The sequence below is a fragment of the Podarcis gaigeae genome (assembly GCF_964106915.1).
Source record: "Podarcis gaigeae genome assembly, chromosome: 8".
In the NCBI taxonomy this organism is placed as follows: domain Eukaryota; kingdom Metazoa; phylum Chordata; class Lepidosauria; order Squamata; family Lacertidae; genus Podarcis; species Podarcis gaigeae.
In genome coordinates, this window is record NC_139684.1 from 5,632,499 (window position 1) to 5,647,967 (window position 15,469).

At 47.7% G+C, this 15,469-nt stretch overlaps 1 protein-coding gene across 1 annotated transcript in view; it reads right to left on the reverse strand.

Moving 5' to 3' along the window:
* The window catches only part of CDS2 (CDP-diacylglycerol synthase 2), a 47,163-nt gene that overhangs the window by 30,656 nt on the left and 1,038 nt on the right, over positions 1 to 15,469 (reverse strand). Inside the window, exon 2 of the mRNA XM_083753313.1 lies at positions 845 to 978. Coding sequence (XP_083609439.1) covers positions 845 to 978 — 134 coding nt within the window. The remainder of the gene's footprint in view (positions 1 to 844; positions 979 to 15,469) is intronic.

Consider the following 15,469-nt stretch of genomic DNA (forward strand, 5'->3'; position numbering starts at 1 on the left):
GGAGGGCCAGAGCTCAGTGACACAGCTTCTGCCTTGAAAACAGAAGGCCCCTGGCCAAACCCCAGTTGCACCTCCAGGCAAGGTTGGGAGAGATGGCTGCTGGAAACCCTGGAGAGCAGCTGCCAGTCAGTGTTGGCAATACTCAGCAAGATGGGCCAATGGTCCGACTCTGTATTAGGCAGCTTCCTATATGCCTGTGCTATTTGTGGGGTGCCCAGCCTCCAATAACACGTCTGTAGGATTTCTGAAATAAAATATGGGGACGTTGGTGGGGTGGGGAGTCCTGGCTGCATACAGGCCACTGCCATTTTGGCACCCGCTCCTCGGCTGAGCTATGACACCACAACTATTAGATAAAGCACCCTTTCAGGTCCCCCTTTGGGAGGGAGAAATGCTTGTGAGGTCACTCTCCTCCACTTGACCAGTCTACGGAACTGGCAGTCCCACAGGTGCCCCATGACGCCTGTTCCACATTTGTAAGAACTTTAATCTTTTAATGTGGCAGCACCTACACTTTGGAACTCCCTGCCTATTGATATCAGGCAGGAGCCTTGGCTGTACTCTTTCTGGTGACTGATAAATGCATTTTTTGTTCCGACAAGCCTACCCACATGCAAAGGAAGCTGGTGTGAGTTTTAACCTGTTTTCAGCCCACTGCAAATTTAAGTTTTTGAATGTCTTAAATCATTACTGATTCTTCTTATTGATCCTTTTATTATTTTGCCTTTCTTTGTAAACCATGCTGAGATTTGTGTTTTATTTTTCAATATCAAGCAGTGTATAAATAAATAAAAAGTGGGCTTTGCTGCAAAACGTCCAAGTGTGTTTTGACATCAACATTTACCTGGAGGACAGGTTGGAGAGAGCCCTGTTGAGGACCTCTGGGGTGTCATCCACCGGCGCTGCTTGGGCAATCTCCGATTTGCACTCGCTGTCCGACGCCGTTTCTCCATCCAGCTTGCTTTCAAACTCTGATTCCTGCAGGACGAGAGAGGCAAAGGTTTAATGTAAAGAAGCAAGGGGGGTCAGGGTGAAGGACTTCCATCTGCACACATGCGATGGCTGTTATTGAAATTGAAATACTTTATTGTACAACTTGTATACAGTGAGATTACATGAGCACCCCCCACTCAGCTCTCTTAAGTCTTAATTCCCCTCGTTTACTGAGGCACACCCACCAAACCCGAAAGTCAGTTGCCCTGTTGTTATCTTTTCATTCAGCAGCCTAACAGCCCACGGATAGAAGCTGTTCTTTACCCTGTTGGTGCGACTAATCATGCTTCTATATCTTCTGCCTGAGGGCAGGAGATCAAGAAAGTGCCGGCCAGGGTGTGAATCATCCCTGAGAATTTTCCTCACTCTCCTGAGGCAACGTTCTTCCGCGATATCATCCAGCGGATCCACGGGACAGCCCATAATATCTTGTGCTGTATTCACCCCCCTCTGTGGGCACTTCCTATCAGTTGATGTCAAACCAGCGTCCCACACCGTGATGCAGTGTGAAAGGACATTTTCTATTGTTGAGTCTGTAACCTGAAGCGTATGTAACCTGAGGTACCACTGTAAACTTGGTGGTTTTTTTGGTTCGCTTTTAATAACTGACTAGACTCAGTGTTTTACCAGAGAGTAACTGGTTGGTGGCAGCAGGAAAGCGAGCACAGTGGTGGCACAGGGATCAATAGACCGTTAAACGTCCGGGGACCCTGTGTGATCGCCGCAATGACCTTCTTCAAACCTTGTTTAGGTTAAAGCAAGTCATGGGAAGGAGGAAGAAAAGGGGCCCGTCCCAGAGCGAGATGGGTGCATGCAAATGTACAAGACCTCAGCACCAACTCAAATGCTGAGAGGAGATCAGGACCAGAGGGATGAAGGAGTCAGCCCCTCTTCCTTCCAGCAAGGTTTAAACTCCATTATTACGTGGATGCATTTACCTCAGGAGGCCCTCGCCAGGTAGGAAATTGATAACATCAACAGAAAATGAGATATAATATATATGCTGGCATTGGCACTGTATATTATGTACTCGTTTAAAAGCCACAGTACTCCTTCGTATCAGCAACGGAAAGAGTCATTGTACCAGCTTCCCAAAGTGCAAAGATGGCCTCAAGCCATCAGGGAATTGCAACAGCAGCCATAATCATATCTCCTGGTATGCCCCGCGGAGGACCTTAAGGTCCACAAATGACAACATTTTGGAGGTCCCAGGTTGCAAGGTGGTTAGATTGGCCTCAACTAGGGCCAGGGCCTTTTCAGTACTGGCCCTGACTTGGTGGAATGCTCTGTCACAAGAGACTAGGGCCCTGCGGGACTTGACATTTTCCCGCAGGGCCTGCAAGACAGAGCTGTTCCGCCTGGCCTTTAGTTTGGACTCAGTCTGACCTTTATGTTTCCCTCCCCTTATGGTTTTGATTTATGGGCTACTATTAAAATGAGGCTGCATTTTAAATTGGTTTTTCCACCCCCTATTATGATTTTACTGTAATTTTACTGGTGTTAGCCGCCCTGAGTCCAGCTTTGGCTGGGGAGGGCAAGGTATAAATTATTATTATTATTATCATTATACAGTGGTGTCCCGCAAGACGAATGCCTCGCAAGACGAAAAACCCGCTAGACGAAAGGGTTTTCCGTTTTGGAGGTGTTTCGCAAGACGAATTTCCCTATGGGCTTGCTTTGCAAGATGAAAATGGCTTGCAAGTTTTTCCAACTTTTCCCCCCTCCCCCCCCTTTTTCTAAGCTGCTAAACCGCTTATCCGCTAAGCCGCTAATAGCGCTAATCTGCTAAGCCGCTAATGGGCTTGCTTTGCAAGACAAAAAAACCGCTAGACGAAGAGACTCGCGGAACGGATTCTTTTCGTCTTGCGAGGCACCACTGTATAAGTAAAATTGGAATGGACCCCCAAGTGCCATCTCATCCAATCCCTGACAATGCAGGCAGCCCAGCTCAAGAATCCCTTGTGGCCACCCAAACCTCTGCTTAAAATCCTTCAAGAAAGGAGAGGTCACTATCTTCTGAGGTATTCTATCTAGAATGGACAAGGACAGCCAAGTTCCCACTATCCAATGTCTTGGCTGCAAAAAGAAGTTGTTTCCGAACCGACCGCAGTGGCGTAGTGTGGGGGGTGCAGGGGGGGGCTGACCGCGCCGGGCACAACATCTGGGGGGGGGGCGCGCTCGCACTCGCAGCTCTCTGCCCCTACCTGGCTCACTCACTCTAAAATCCACGGGTTAGGGGGTGCAAATTACTTGCCTTGCCCCGGGTGCTGACAACCCACGCTATGCCACTGACCGACCGCGCAAAGATAAATCTGCTGCACCCCACACAGGCACAAAAGAACCCTACGCCCACCATCTCCAACATGGTGCCTTTAGCACCCAGACACCCCAAACCAGGAATTGTATTCCATCCAACCCGCATGTCAGATACTATTGCTTTCTGCTTAAAAGAATCCAAAGGAACACTCCACCCCCCAAAATATAAATTTGTGCTGACATAAAAAGGAGCAATCAATAAAAACTTCACAACTGAAAGCAAAGGACAAACACTGGTCCAGTTTGCATGTCACGTAAACCACAGTTTAAGCCAGCGGTTCCCAAGGTTTTTTCGGGGGGGGGGGGGGGGGCTCCTTGGTTTCATGGGCTCATCCCCACTGCCCCCTCCCCTCCTCTCTAAAAAGGATTATTCAGAATTGCAGTATGCATGACATCTGTGTTGAATTAATTTGTGTACATCACCTTGGGGGGGGGGGAAGGTGGGAGATATAAGATATAGATACATAAAATCAACAGTGGGTGGGGAAAATGGAACTGAATAAAGAAGAATCACAAACCCAAACAAAAGATGTCAGGATTGATTTCTTGACTTAGAAAGCTGTTGCTAATTACTCAGAGCTGTGCTTAATATAGGACTGGGAGAGGTGGGTGGGAGGAGTAAAAATTCGGAAGTGGAGGGGCTTGCTAATTGCCAACCTTTCCATCACCATGCAAATCACAGCTGTCCCTCTGCAAATCACTGGCTCAAGCAGCTGATCAGGGAACCAAGCTGGCTGCTTTCTGATGTGCTGTGCTCTGGTCCATCCCAGAAGTTTCTATGGCAACCACCTCCTGCTCTCACGCGCCGGATGAAAATGGCTCCGTTGCTCTTGGCAATTCTTACACAACTGGGTCAATGCACAAACACGAAGCATTATAATCCCACACACGCACAAAAAAGCCCCCCTCTGATTGGACCCAGGAGGAATGTCAATATTATCAATCCAGAGAATTTGAATTATGGTGATTTGTTATTAAAATCATGCGCGCAAACAGTTGTGCTTTCACCAGTAGCCTACGGGGAGAGAAAGAGAAGCAGCTTGGTGGAAGAGCAGCTGCTTTGCAAAAAGTGCCCGATTCCATCCTCATCACCTGGAGGGAGGGAAAGATGGAGAGAATTTGCAGAGATGGATAGACCAATGGTCTGGAACAGCGCTGTTTCTAGATTCCAACGTTCCACGAGAAACTACAAACAGGTGACTCAAGCCTGATTCACCACAGTAACCCTCATGAAATCCAAAATTTCGAAGTGAGTTCAGAGCTGAGCAGAGCTGACCTGAGAATCATTACTATGCTAGTAGACCGGGGTGGCTAACCTTTGGCCCTCCAGATGATGCAAGACTACATAAGAACTTAAGAAGAGGTGGTTGGATCAGGCCAATGGCCCATCTAGTCCAGCATCCTCTTCTCACTGTGGCCAATAGATGCCTCTTATAGGAAGCCAGCAAGCAGGTACCAAACACAACAGCAACTCTTCCCTCCTGCGGTATTCAAAAGCATTGCTGCCTCTGACCATGAAGGCAGACCATCGCTATTGTGGCTAGTAGCCATCGATAGCCTGCTCCTCCTCCTTGAATTTGTCCAATCCTCTAGTAAAGCCATCCAAGTGTTGGGATACTGCCGGGGAGACACCCCCAGGCAGGTCCCCAGCTGGCTCCAGCCACCGGCCGGCAGCCAGACGATCACCGGTCTCCCTTGGAAAACATCAATCAGCGACACGAGCCTCAGATACGTTTAGATACCCGTGCATGCTCTGTCAGTAGTGTGTGTAAATCTTCTCACAGCAGAAGAGGCGGACAGAGCCATGTGTAAGCATAATGTACAGCATTTTATTCAGCATAGTTCAGGAACAGAGGAAAACATGTCTACTTCCCTTCGTCTCCAGCGAAACAGCAGCAACACAAAAGCTATATACAAACGGAAGTTCCCAGCAGATCTGTGCTGGAAGTAAACAGGCATGTGACACACAATAGTCATGCCCGTACCCTTTTAAGGTGGAACGGAACTATATCCTAACACCAAGTTGGTACCCATCACTGCCTCCTGTAGGGGAAAGTCCCATAGTTTAACTATAAACTGCAGAAATGGCTTCCTTTCATCTCTCCTGAATCTTCCAGCGTTCAGTTTCGTTGTTTGTCCGCGAGTTCCAGTGTTGAGAGAGAGGGAGGCTACAACTCCCTTCACCCCTGACTTTTCAGTCTGGGACTGATGCAAGATGGAACCCAGAAACCTCTGAGGGGCCTCATTCATTTGCCACTCCTGCTGCAGACCATCAGCACCTGGAAGAGCTCCTTTCTTGCAGATGGAGGTGAATACAGCATTGAAGAACTAAAAGCCACATGCAGGTCAAAATAAGTGAAATCCTATTGCAAGCAATGAGAGAGAGAGAGAGAAAGAGAGAGAGACGGGGGAGAAACACATCATGCTTCCTCTGAGTTAAACCCCAGTAAAGCAAAGCTAAAGGGATGCGGGTGGCACTGTGGGTTAAATCACAGAGCTTAGGGTTTGCCGATCAGGTCGGCGGTTCGAATCCCTGCAACGGGGCGAACTGCCGTTCCTCGGTCCCAGCTCCTGCCAACCTAACAGTTCGAAAACACATCAATGTGCAAGTAGATAAATAGGTACCGCTCCGGCGGGAAGGTAAACAGCGTTTCCATGCACTGCTCTGGTTTGCCAGAAGCGGCTTAGTCATGCTGGCCACATGACCCAGAAGCTGTACGCCGGCTCCCTCGGCCAGTAAAGCGAGATGACTGCTGCAACCCCAGAGTCGTCCACAACTGGACCTAATGGTCAGGGGTCCCTTTACCCTCAAGGCAACACTAAAACCTACAGTCCAAACAGAAACCCCAAGTTCGGAGGTGGATACAGATGTTTGCTACAGGAGGAGCCTCTAAATGGCAGCAAAGCCAAAGAGAAAAAGGCAGGACGGTACACATCACCCTGGCCAGATCATTTATGTATTATTATTTATTTTTTTAAAAAAATATTTTTTTACCACCATGTCATAAAACCTACATCAATGTGGTTTACAACAATAAAACAAAACTGTACAATAAAACCCATTAAAAAAGTTTAAAACAAGCATCAATTAACCACTATGGAAATATTCGCTCCTGGATTGCCAGCATAGGCCTGATTAAATAGGAAGATTTTCAGCAGGCATTTAGAAGTTGGCAGAAAAGGCGCCTGCTGAATCTCTAGTTGCAGAGTGTTCCACAGGACAGGGACGGTAACACTGGCTTAAGGCTCCCCCTCTTGCTGTGAAAGGAGCCTCAGAGACTCTGGGAACAACGAACGATGCTCCTGCAGATGATCGCGATGATTGAGCTGCAATATGAGGGTTCAGGAGTCTCCCTCAGGTGCCCTGGACTCAAGCTGTTCAGGGCTTTGTAAATGAATGCAAGGACCATGAACCTGGCTCAACAGAAGATGAGCAGCCAGTGCAGATGCTGCAACAAGAACGCCACATGTTCTCAGCCAGAAGCTCTGATCAGCAACCTGGCCACCACATTCCGCACCACCTGGAGCTTTCAAACAAGAACCAAGGGCAGCCCCACTTGGAGCACACTGCAGCAATCCATCCTTGAAGTTATCAACACATGGACTGCAATGACCAGGCTAACGGCCATAGTTGCTGAACCAGGAAAAGCTGGTAGAAAGCACTTGCCATGGTGAGGTTGGTGAACAGTGCTGAGCATCCACCTGTAGACTTACTCAGAGCAGCAGGTGACACCAGCCAAGTTCTCCCCAAGGCAGCCCACCTGGGCTGTGCCTCATCAGGGCTCACAGCAAGGATTGTTGCACAACACAAGAAGCACTCCCTGCTTGCAGAAAATGAACACATTGGGGAACAGGCTAGCCAAGGACCCTGACAAGCTAGCTCTTCATGTGCAAGGGTTTGCTTTATTTACTTAGCTATGGAGCAACATTTAAGTCATGCAAGGCAGCCTCACACTCCAGTGCAGTCTCAAGTGGTAGCACTTAACTAGGAAACCGTAACTGCCCTAAAACCATTGCCGCTAGCCATTTCACAATCGCTAAAAAAGAGAGCTTGAAAGCTCAAATGCTTCCGCAGTCTTCAGCAGAATGCCAGGGGAGCTGCATGAATTCAGCACCTCGTAAAGAATGGACCCCTCTTTTCTCCTGCCTGCCATGCTTTTGAAAAACAATGCCTGTGTGCAAAGCATTAGGAACTTGTAATTCAACACCCCTGAAAGGCTAGTTTGTTGAGGTGCACCTTGCCTCATCAGCAAAAAGCCCAGCAGGATAATAATAATAATAATAATAATAATAATAATAATAATAATAATAATTTTATTTATACTCCGCCCTCCCGGCCAGGGCCCAGGGTGGCTAACACCAATAAAATTTCAGTAAAAACATAAAAAGAAAAAAAAAACAGCAATTTAAAATACAGGTTAAAATGCAATTTAAAATGCAGCCTCAGTTTAAAAGTCAAAACCATAAGGGGAGGGAAAACATAAGGGTCAGACTGAACATAAAGGCCAGGCGGAACAGCTCTGTCTTGCAGGCCCTGCGGAAAGATGTCAAGTCCCGCAGGGCCCTAGTCTCTTGTGACAGAGCGTTCCACCAAGTCGGGGCCAGTACTGAAAAGGCCCTGGCCCTAGCTGAGACCAATCTAACCACCCTGTGACCTCCAAAATGTTGTCGTTTGTGGACTTTAAGGTCCTCCGCAGGGCATACCAGGAGAGGCGGTCCCGTAGGTACGTGGGTCCTAGGCTGCATAGGGCTTTAAAGGTCAAAACCAGCACTTTAAACCTTGAGTCTAGAAGTGCAGCTTCAAGATGGATATACTGAGGCTGCTTTGATTGCTATACTAAGGAAGAATATACTGAAGATTTGTCTTTTCCCAGCAGCTTGTTTTCATTACACTGCAAGCTCTCACACTCCTTTTAACAGCTCAGAGACGTCCACAGGCCAGGCTTTGCCACCCTGGGTGCCCGGGTCAACCAAAGCTTTTGGACTGCAGTTCCCATCAGCTCAAAGAAAACAAAAAAAGAGATAACCCGGTGACTTGCTTATCTCATCAGAGGCACGGGTATAGCGACTCAAAAGCCAATCCTGTAGACCTTTGAAAGCTGTTACTCAATTCTGGACACGTTGGAAGCTTTGATTATGAACTGCCACACAGGCACATCGCCACCACGTATGTTTGCCTTACGAGAGAATGGTTAATTTCTTGTTTATTGGACTGCCTTATATTATAAGTGGGTTTTTTTAAATATACTGTTGCTTTTCTGTTTATTTTTATTACTTTGTTTTCCATTGAAAATATTCAACAATAAGTAGGTGATAAATAAAGCAAAAATTAAATAAATCACCACCATCTAAAGCAGCCTTCCCCAATAGAGAGAGAGCCTTTCGGGAAAGCTTGCTTCAAACAAGCCAGGACCACGGAAAAGCCAAGTGCTGCATGGATGCCCAGGCTGGCCACATCTGGTTTCCGACTACCACCTGCCCCCTTGTCTAACAAGTAGAGGGGGGGGGGACGACATACAGAGACAGATAACCATGTTCATTTTTGCTGCACCACGCCTGAGGCGCATCCTTTCATTGTGTGCAGAAACTCACGACATCTGTATCCTTTAAGGACAGTGGAAGGAAGACTCGAGCTCCTGGCTTTATTTTCACAAACACAAGATCAGGAGCAAAAGCACAAGCCCTTAAAAGGAAACGTGTTCCTTACCAATTCTGACTGCAGAAGCTAAACAGAAAGTCTGAACTAGAGGGGCAGATGCAGACTGCTGCAAAGAGAGAAGAGATCAGGGGAAACGACCAGCTTGCAAGGCCTTTTATCAGCAGCTAACATGTTGATTACATACATAAAGGTAAAGGGACCCATGACCATTAGGTCCAGTCGTGGCCGACTCTGGGGTTGCGGTGCTCATCTTGCTTTATTGGCCGAGGGAGCCAGCGTACAGCTTCCGGGTCATGTGGCCAGCATGACTAAGCAGCTTCTGGTGAACCAGAGCAACACACAGAAACGCTGCTTACCTTCCTGCCAGAGTGGTACCTATTTATCTACTTGCACTTTGATTTGTTTTCGAACTGCTAGGTTGGCAGGAGCAGGGACCGAGCAACAGGAGCTTACTCCGTCGCGGGGATTCGAACCGCCGACCTTCCGATCAGGAAGCCCTAGGCTCTGTGGTTTAACCCACAGCGCCACCCGCGTCCCTTGTAATTACATACATAGAACATGTCTGAAGAGCAAAGCGGTTTACAGCAACCTTGCAAAGAAGTATGAAGATTTAAAAGCCCGCTGAGAGCCTGTCCCTGCATCCTCAGATTAAAATAAGTCTCCGGACAAGTAACTCTGTTTACAGCCCTCATTAACCTTGTCTCTTCCTCCCCTCCTCTTCTAAGCTCCCTGTCAGGGTTTGGCAAGGAGGGAGGTGGGCTTGTGGCCAGAAGATGTGCCTTGAATGTGGATGGTGCTGTTACTACAGAGATCCACCCCACCAGTGATTCCGTGCACAGAGTTGTAAAGGGAGCGAGAAGAATAGCTCCCACCCCCAAAGGGTCTCCTGCCTCAGGGTCCTTGAAGCCCAAGTCTGCTGAGCTGCTGTTCCACTGGAGAAATCTACTCTGTGCTATGGGGAGACTCCAAAGCCTATCTAGGGTGTGTATGCAATGTCCTGTTTGCCTTTACCCAGCTGCAAGGACAAGGAGACACAAGCGTGAAGCAGAGCCAGCAGATCTCCGGAGGGGGAGATGTTAATGGGGTGCAAGCACTCCACCAATGGATGGAAACGTTTTCTGATGTCCCACAGGGAAGAAGTGCAAGCTCAAGAGGTCTTTGGTGCAGGAAACAGCCTTCCGGGCCTTGAAGCCAACCATCTCGCATATTCCAAAATCTTAGGATTCACAGCCTGGACTAATGGCCAATCTGTAGCCACCTGGGCTGATTCTGCTCTCGGCTGCCTTCGCAGAGTACGTCTTTCAGGAAGAACAGGACAAGCTATTCTAATCTGTACCCAAGAAGATAAGCTCCTGCAATTACTGGAGCTGCCCTGCTTGGCACTCACACCAGTCGGACTACAGGCTCCTTGGAAAGAGGTATTCAGTGGGGCATCTCAAAACCTCAGCAGGGCTTGGTGGAACCCACACTTTCACCCCCAAGCCCTGCTCATAATGCTTCATAAAGCCTGTGGTCTTGAGAGGGCATTTTGCACAATCCTTAAGGCACTGTGCCGGTTTGAACCCTTTTGGAGCAAATATGAACAGCCGCAGAGCACTCAATATATTGCCTCTGAAGTGTCCCATCCGACCCCAAACATCTTGTGCACACCAGCCCATAAACAGAGGCACCGCATGGACACTTCTTTTCGCAAGTTGTCATCCTTATTTCAGTTTAAACCTGGCTAATTTTAGTTGGCCGCAAAGCAGATTAGAATGGCAGAACCCGAGTAAGCCAATCTTAGAGCAAAACAAGATTTGTTAAACCCTGAGCGAGAAGCGTGCCCAAGACTCTGTTGTCCCTCAAGGCAGGTGGATTCCAAGAGAGGATGATTAGTAATAATAACAACAACAATAATAATAACAACAATAATAATAATAATTTATTTATACCCCGCCCATCTGGCTGGGCTTCCCCAGCCACTCTGGGCGGCTTCCAACAAAATATTAAAATACCGTAATGCATCAAACATTAAAAGCTTCCCTAAACAGGGCTGCCTTCAGATGTCTTCTAAAAGTCTGGTAGTTGTTGTTCTCTTTGACATCTGGTGGGAGGGTGTTCCACAGGGCAGGTGCCACTACTGAGAAGGCCCTCTGCTTGGCTTCTCGCAGTGAGGGAACCGCCAGAAGGCCCTCGGCGCTGGACCTCAGTGTCCGGGCAGAACGATGGGGGTGGAGACGCTCCTTCAGGTATACAGGACCGAGGCCGTTTAGGGCTTTAAAGGTCAGCACCAACACTTTGAATTGTGCTTGGAAACGTACTGGGAGACAATGTAGGTCTTTTAAGACCAGTCTTATGTTAGTCCTCCCCCTGCCCCAGTTGGAGCCAGTGAATTGCCTGTGAAGTTGTGGGCCTGAGCCTGTGGGTCATGTGGGGCTGGCTACTTCCCGATCTCTGGCTCCAAGGCATGCCAGGAATTGCAGAAAATTATATTCAAATCCCTTTATGCCTCTGTCCTACACATGTTTATTTGGGCATAAGTTCTAGCAAGCGCAGAGGGGTTTTGTTTCCCAGTTTAGGTGCGCATATGCAGCTTATAAAATCACACAGTCTGGCAATTAACAATGTTACTGTGACATCTTCTCGTGATGGCATTGCTAAGACCAGCTTTGGCACTCGGCAGCTTGTGCAAAGTTAAATGATGACTCAACGTTTGCTGACTTGAGCTCATCATTGCTATTCTTTAAAGGGAGAGAGAGACTAAAGGGGGGTGGTCAATGCTAGTCCTACTCAAAGTAAGCTCATTTAAGTTAACAGACACAGATAGATTCAGTGGGTCTGCTCTGAGTATAATTCATTTGGATAATACCCAGAGGTCTGTTTTTTATTCTTATTAAAAAGCAGTTTCCCAACTGATGGAATTAAAATAACTGCTTTACTGATGCCCTATGATTTAAGTTATAATGCTTTGGCAAAATTTTACTGCTGCTGAGCCTGACTTAACTGGAAGGATCTCTGTTGCAGATCCTCCACCTACTTGGGGTTTAGTAACCTGCAGTATGTTTGTGGGGAAATTGCTATGCTTTTTTAAAGAGAGAGAGAGAGAGAAAGAGAGAGAGAAGGGGAAAATATTTAGCTTGCCAGCTACAGGCAGTTGATTTTATTCAAGATGGACTGCTGTGAACTTTGAGTAATGTAGCATCTGACCTCTTTTTAGAAAAAGCTGGCCTTTATAGGGCATAGCTTTCCCCAAAATAACTTAAAACTAACAATGCATAAGCCATGTGTTTGCTTAGCTTGTTTTTGCTATTCTGTCCTGAGCTACCACAGATTTCAGATTTTCCACCTTCAATGGATCCTTTCTGTATCCACTGATATGCCAAAGAAGTTGGATCAGGACAACGACCTGACCAGGCCAGCATCCTATTCTCACAGTGGCCAATCAGATGCCTCAGTGGGAAACCCAAAAACAGGTTCTGAGCACAACAGCGACTCTTCCCTTCTGTGGTTTCCAGCAACTGCTATTCAGAAGCACTGCTGCCTCTGACTGTGGAGACAGACCATAGCGATCATGGTCAAAGGTAAAGGGACCATTAGGTCCAGCCGTGTCCGACTCTGGGGTTACGGCGCTCATCTTGCTTTATTGGTGGAGGGAGCTGGCGTACAGCTTCCGAGTCATGTGGCCAGCATGACTAAGCCGCTTCTGGCGAAACCAGAGCAGCGCACGGAAACACCGTTTACCTTCCCGCCGGAGTGGTACCTATTTATCTACTTGCACTTTGATGTGCTTTCCGAACTGCTAGGTTGGCAGGAGCAGGGACTGAGCAATGGGAGCTCTCCCCATCACGGGGATCCGATCATGGTTAGTAGTCATCAATAGCCCTCTCCTCATGAATTTGTGCAATCCTCTTTTGGGTTGGTGGCCATCACTGCCTCCCATTGGGGAGACTTCTATATCTTAACTCTGCACTGGATGAAGGCTGGAATATAACTTCCAACTGTTGCTCAGCCTTGGATCAGGCCAGCAAAGAGGAGGCGCAGAGTTGCATTCCAAAAGCAGCACCTCTCAGATCACCAGGCACTGAGCTCACTCCCCTGAACAGAGGAGAGCCCAGTGCAAACAGACAGCTTGCCCTCAAACCAGCCCTGGTTGAATCCTGTGGTTGCTCTAGCTGTGGCCTCACTGCTCTGGGCAGACACCAGCATACATCTGTGTTCTGGACACCACACTGTACCAGAGCAGCAGCAGCAGCAGCAGCAGAGTCTCTTCCACCAAACCAGACCTTAAATTGCACCAGAAACACTTTTCTTAAAGATAAGCAAGTTGATGTTCAGCTTCTGCTCGCTCTTATAAGATTCACAGCTGAGTTTGGGAAAGATGAGGCACCTCAGACCTGAAAATGTCTGCAGAAATTCATTGTTAACCAACATTTCACATGGTCTCCCTTTCATTCCCAGAGGCGCAAAGCGCCAGGATTCTTATTCACCTGAACAGCACTAGGTGAGAAAAAAAGCCAGAAGGTGGGGAATGAGCTACCCAAGGCCTTCCTGCATACTGTGTGGCGCTTTTGAGGTCCCAGCATGCCCCCTTTTGTGGGTTAAATGGTGCATGTGTGTGTCTCCCAATCATGGCACTGTTAATTAGATGCTGAATGGCAGTATGGTGCAGTGGTTAGAGTATCAGGCTAGGATCTGGGAGATCTGGGTTCAAATCCCCACTGAGCCATGAAGCTCCCTGGGTGACCTTGGGCCGGTCACTGCCTCTCAGCCCAACCTACCTCACAGGGTTGTTGTGGTGATTAACTGACAAGGGGGAGAACTACATATGCCACCTTGAGCACCTTGGATGGAAAAGGAGGGATATAAAGCAAACAGCATCCCCGGCCAGGGGAGGAATCAAGACACAGGCTGGTATCCAACACTAGTCCTACTCAGAGTAGGCAACTCAAAACCACTGAACATAAACTCAGTCACGTCCACTAACTTCAGCAGGTCTATTCTGAGTAGGACTAGCACTGGATACAACCCATTATGTCCAGTCCTATGCATGTTTACTCTGAATAAATCACAGCCATCAGTATAGATTACTCTTCATAGAACTGCAGGGAAGGGAGGCCTCTGGCTCAGGCTGCAATCACACAATAACTTTTACATCACATTCTTTCCCTCGGAGAATTGTGAGCAGAGCTACTATTCCCAGCAACCCTTAGCAAACTACAGTGCTCAGAATTCCTTGCGGCTGAAGTGTGTGTGTGTGTGTGTGTGTGTGTGTGTGCGCGCTTTAAGGGTACAATGGTACCTCGGGTTAAGTACTTAATTTGTTCCGGAGGTCCGTTCTTAACCTGAAACTGTTCTTAACCTGAAGCACCTTTAGCTAACGGGGCCTCCTGCTGCTGTCGCGTCGCCGGAGCATGATTTCTGTTCTTATCCTGAAGCAAAGTTCTTACCTGAAGCACTATTTTCTGGGTTAGCAGAGTCTGTAACCTGAAGCATATGTAACCCGAGGTACCACTGTATGCAGCCTCAGTGGTAAAAAAAATGCAAGAGCCCAAACTTAATCTGTTCTGGAAGTCCGTTTTTAAACCAAAACCGTTCTTAAACCGAGGCGTGTTTTCCCTAATGAGGCCTCCCGCTGCCGGTGCCCTTCCACCGTTTGGATTCTGTTCTTAGACCGAGGTAAAGTTCGCAAACCGGGACACTACTTCTGGTTTTGTGGAGTTTGTAAAACAATCATTCTTAAACCAGACTGTTCTTAAACCGAGGTACCGCTGTACACTAGAGCATCTCCAGCAAGTCTCTCAAACCTGGAAGAGAAAGGCCAGTTCTTGGAGTCACACTTTTCAGACCAGACCTTTAGCCCTTGGACCCACTTCTTACACCACAAGTCAAGCTGTGACCTAGTGGAGGGCTGTAACCCATCTTTAGAAAGCTGAGGTGTTCATAAACAGGCCCAGGATTTCCATTTAGGCCACGAAAACGTTGTGGGTCTGTCAGGAACATCTCTACTTGGCCCTACAGTTGATGTGTTTTCCTGACGACTGACATAAAAGCCATCTTCACCAGACCAGATTACTAAATACGCTAACCATCTCCCAGTTTGGGGCCATAATTTTCATAGTATGGCGCTGGTGATGTTTCCCCACCACTGCCAAAGGCCAACCATTTAAAAGGGGCACTTCCTAGCAACCAGCTCTAGAGTCTGTGACTCTCCCAAAAATGGCACTTTTAGGCCATAATGCCAGCAGTGAAGGGAACAAATGTTCAGTGAGTGGTTTCTGAAACCGTGGAGTTTGAGAACTGGCGGTGTAGATGATATTGTGCTGGAAGTCTGACTCAATATAAAAACAGTAGTGTTTGTAGATGTGTGTGTTTTTCTTGTGTTTTTCCTTTTTGTGTTTTGTTTTTCTTTCTTGTTTGTATAGTTTTATTTTGGATTCAATGTTTGTAATTTTTGTTGTAATTTTGCATTGGGGGAAAAAGCAACAACCAGCAGTGCTTAAGAGTGCTGGACTAGGCCCTGGG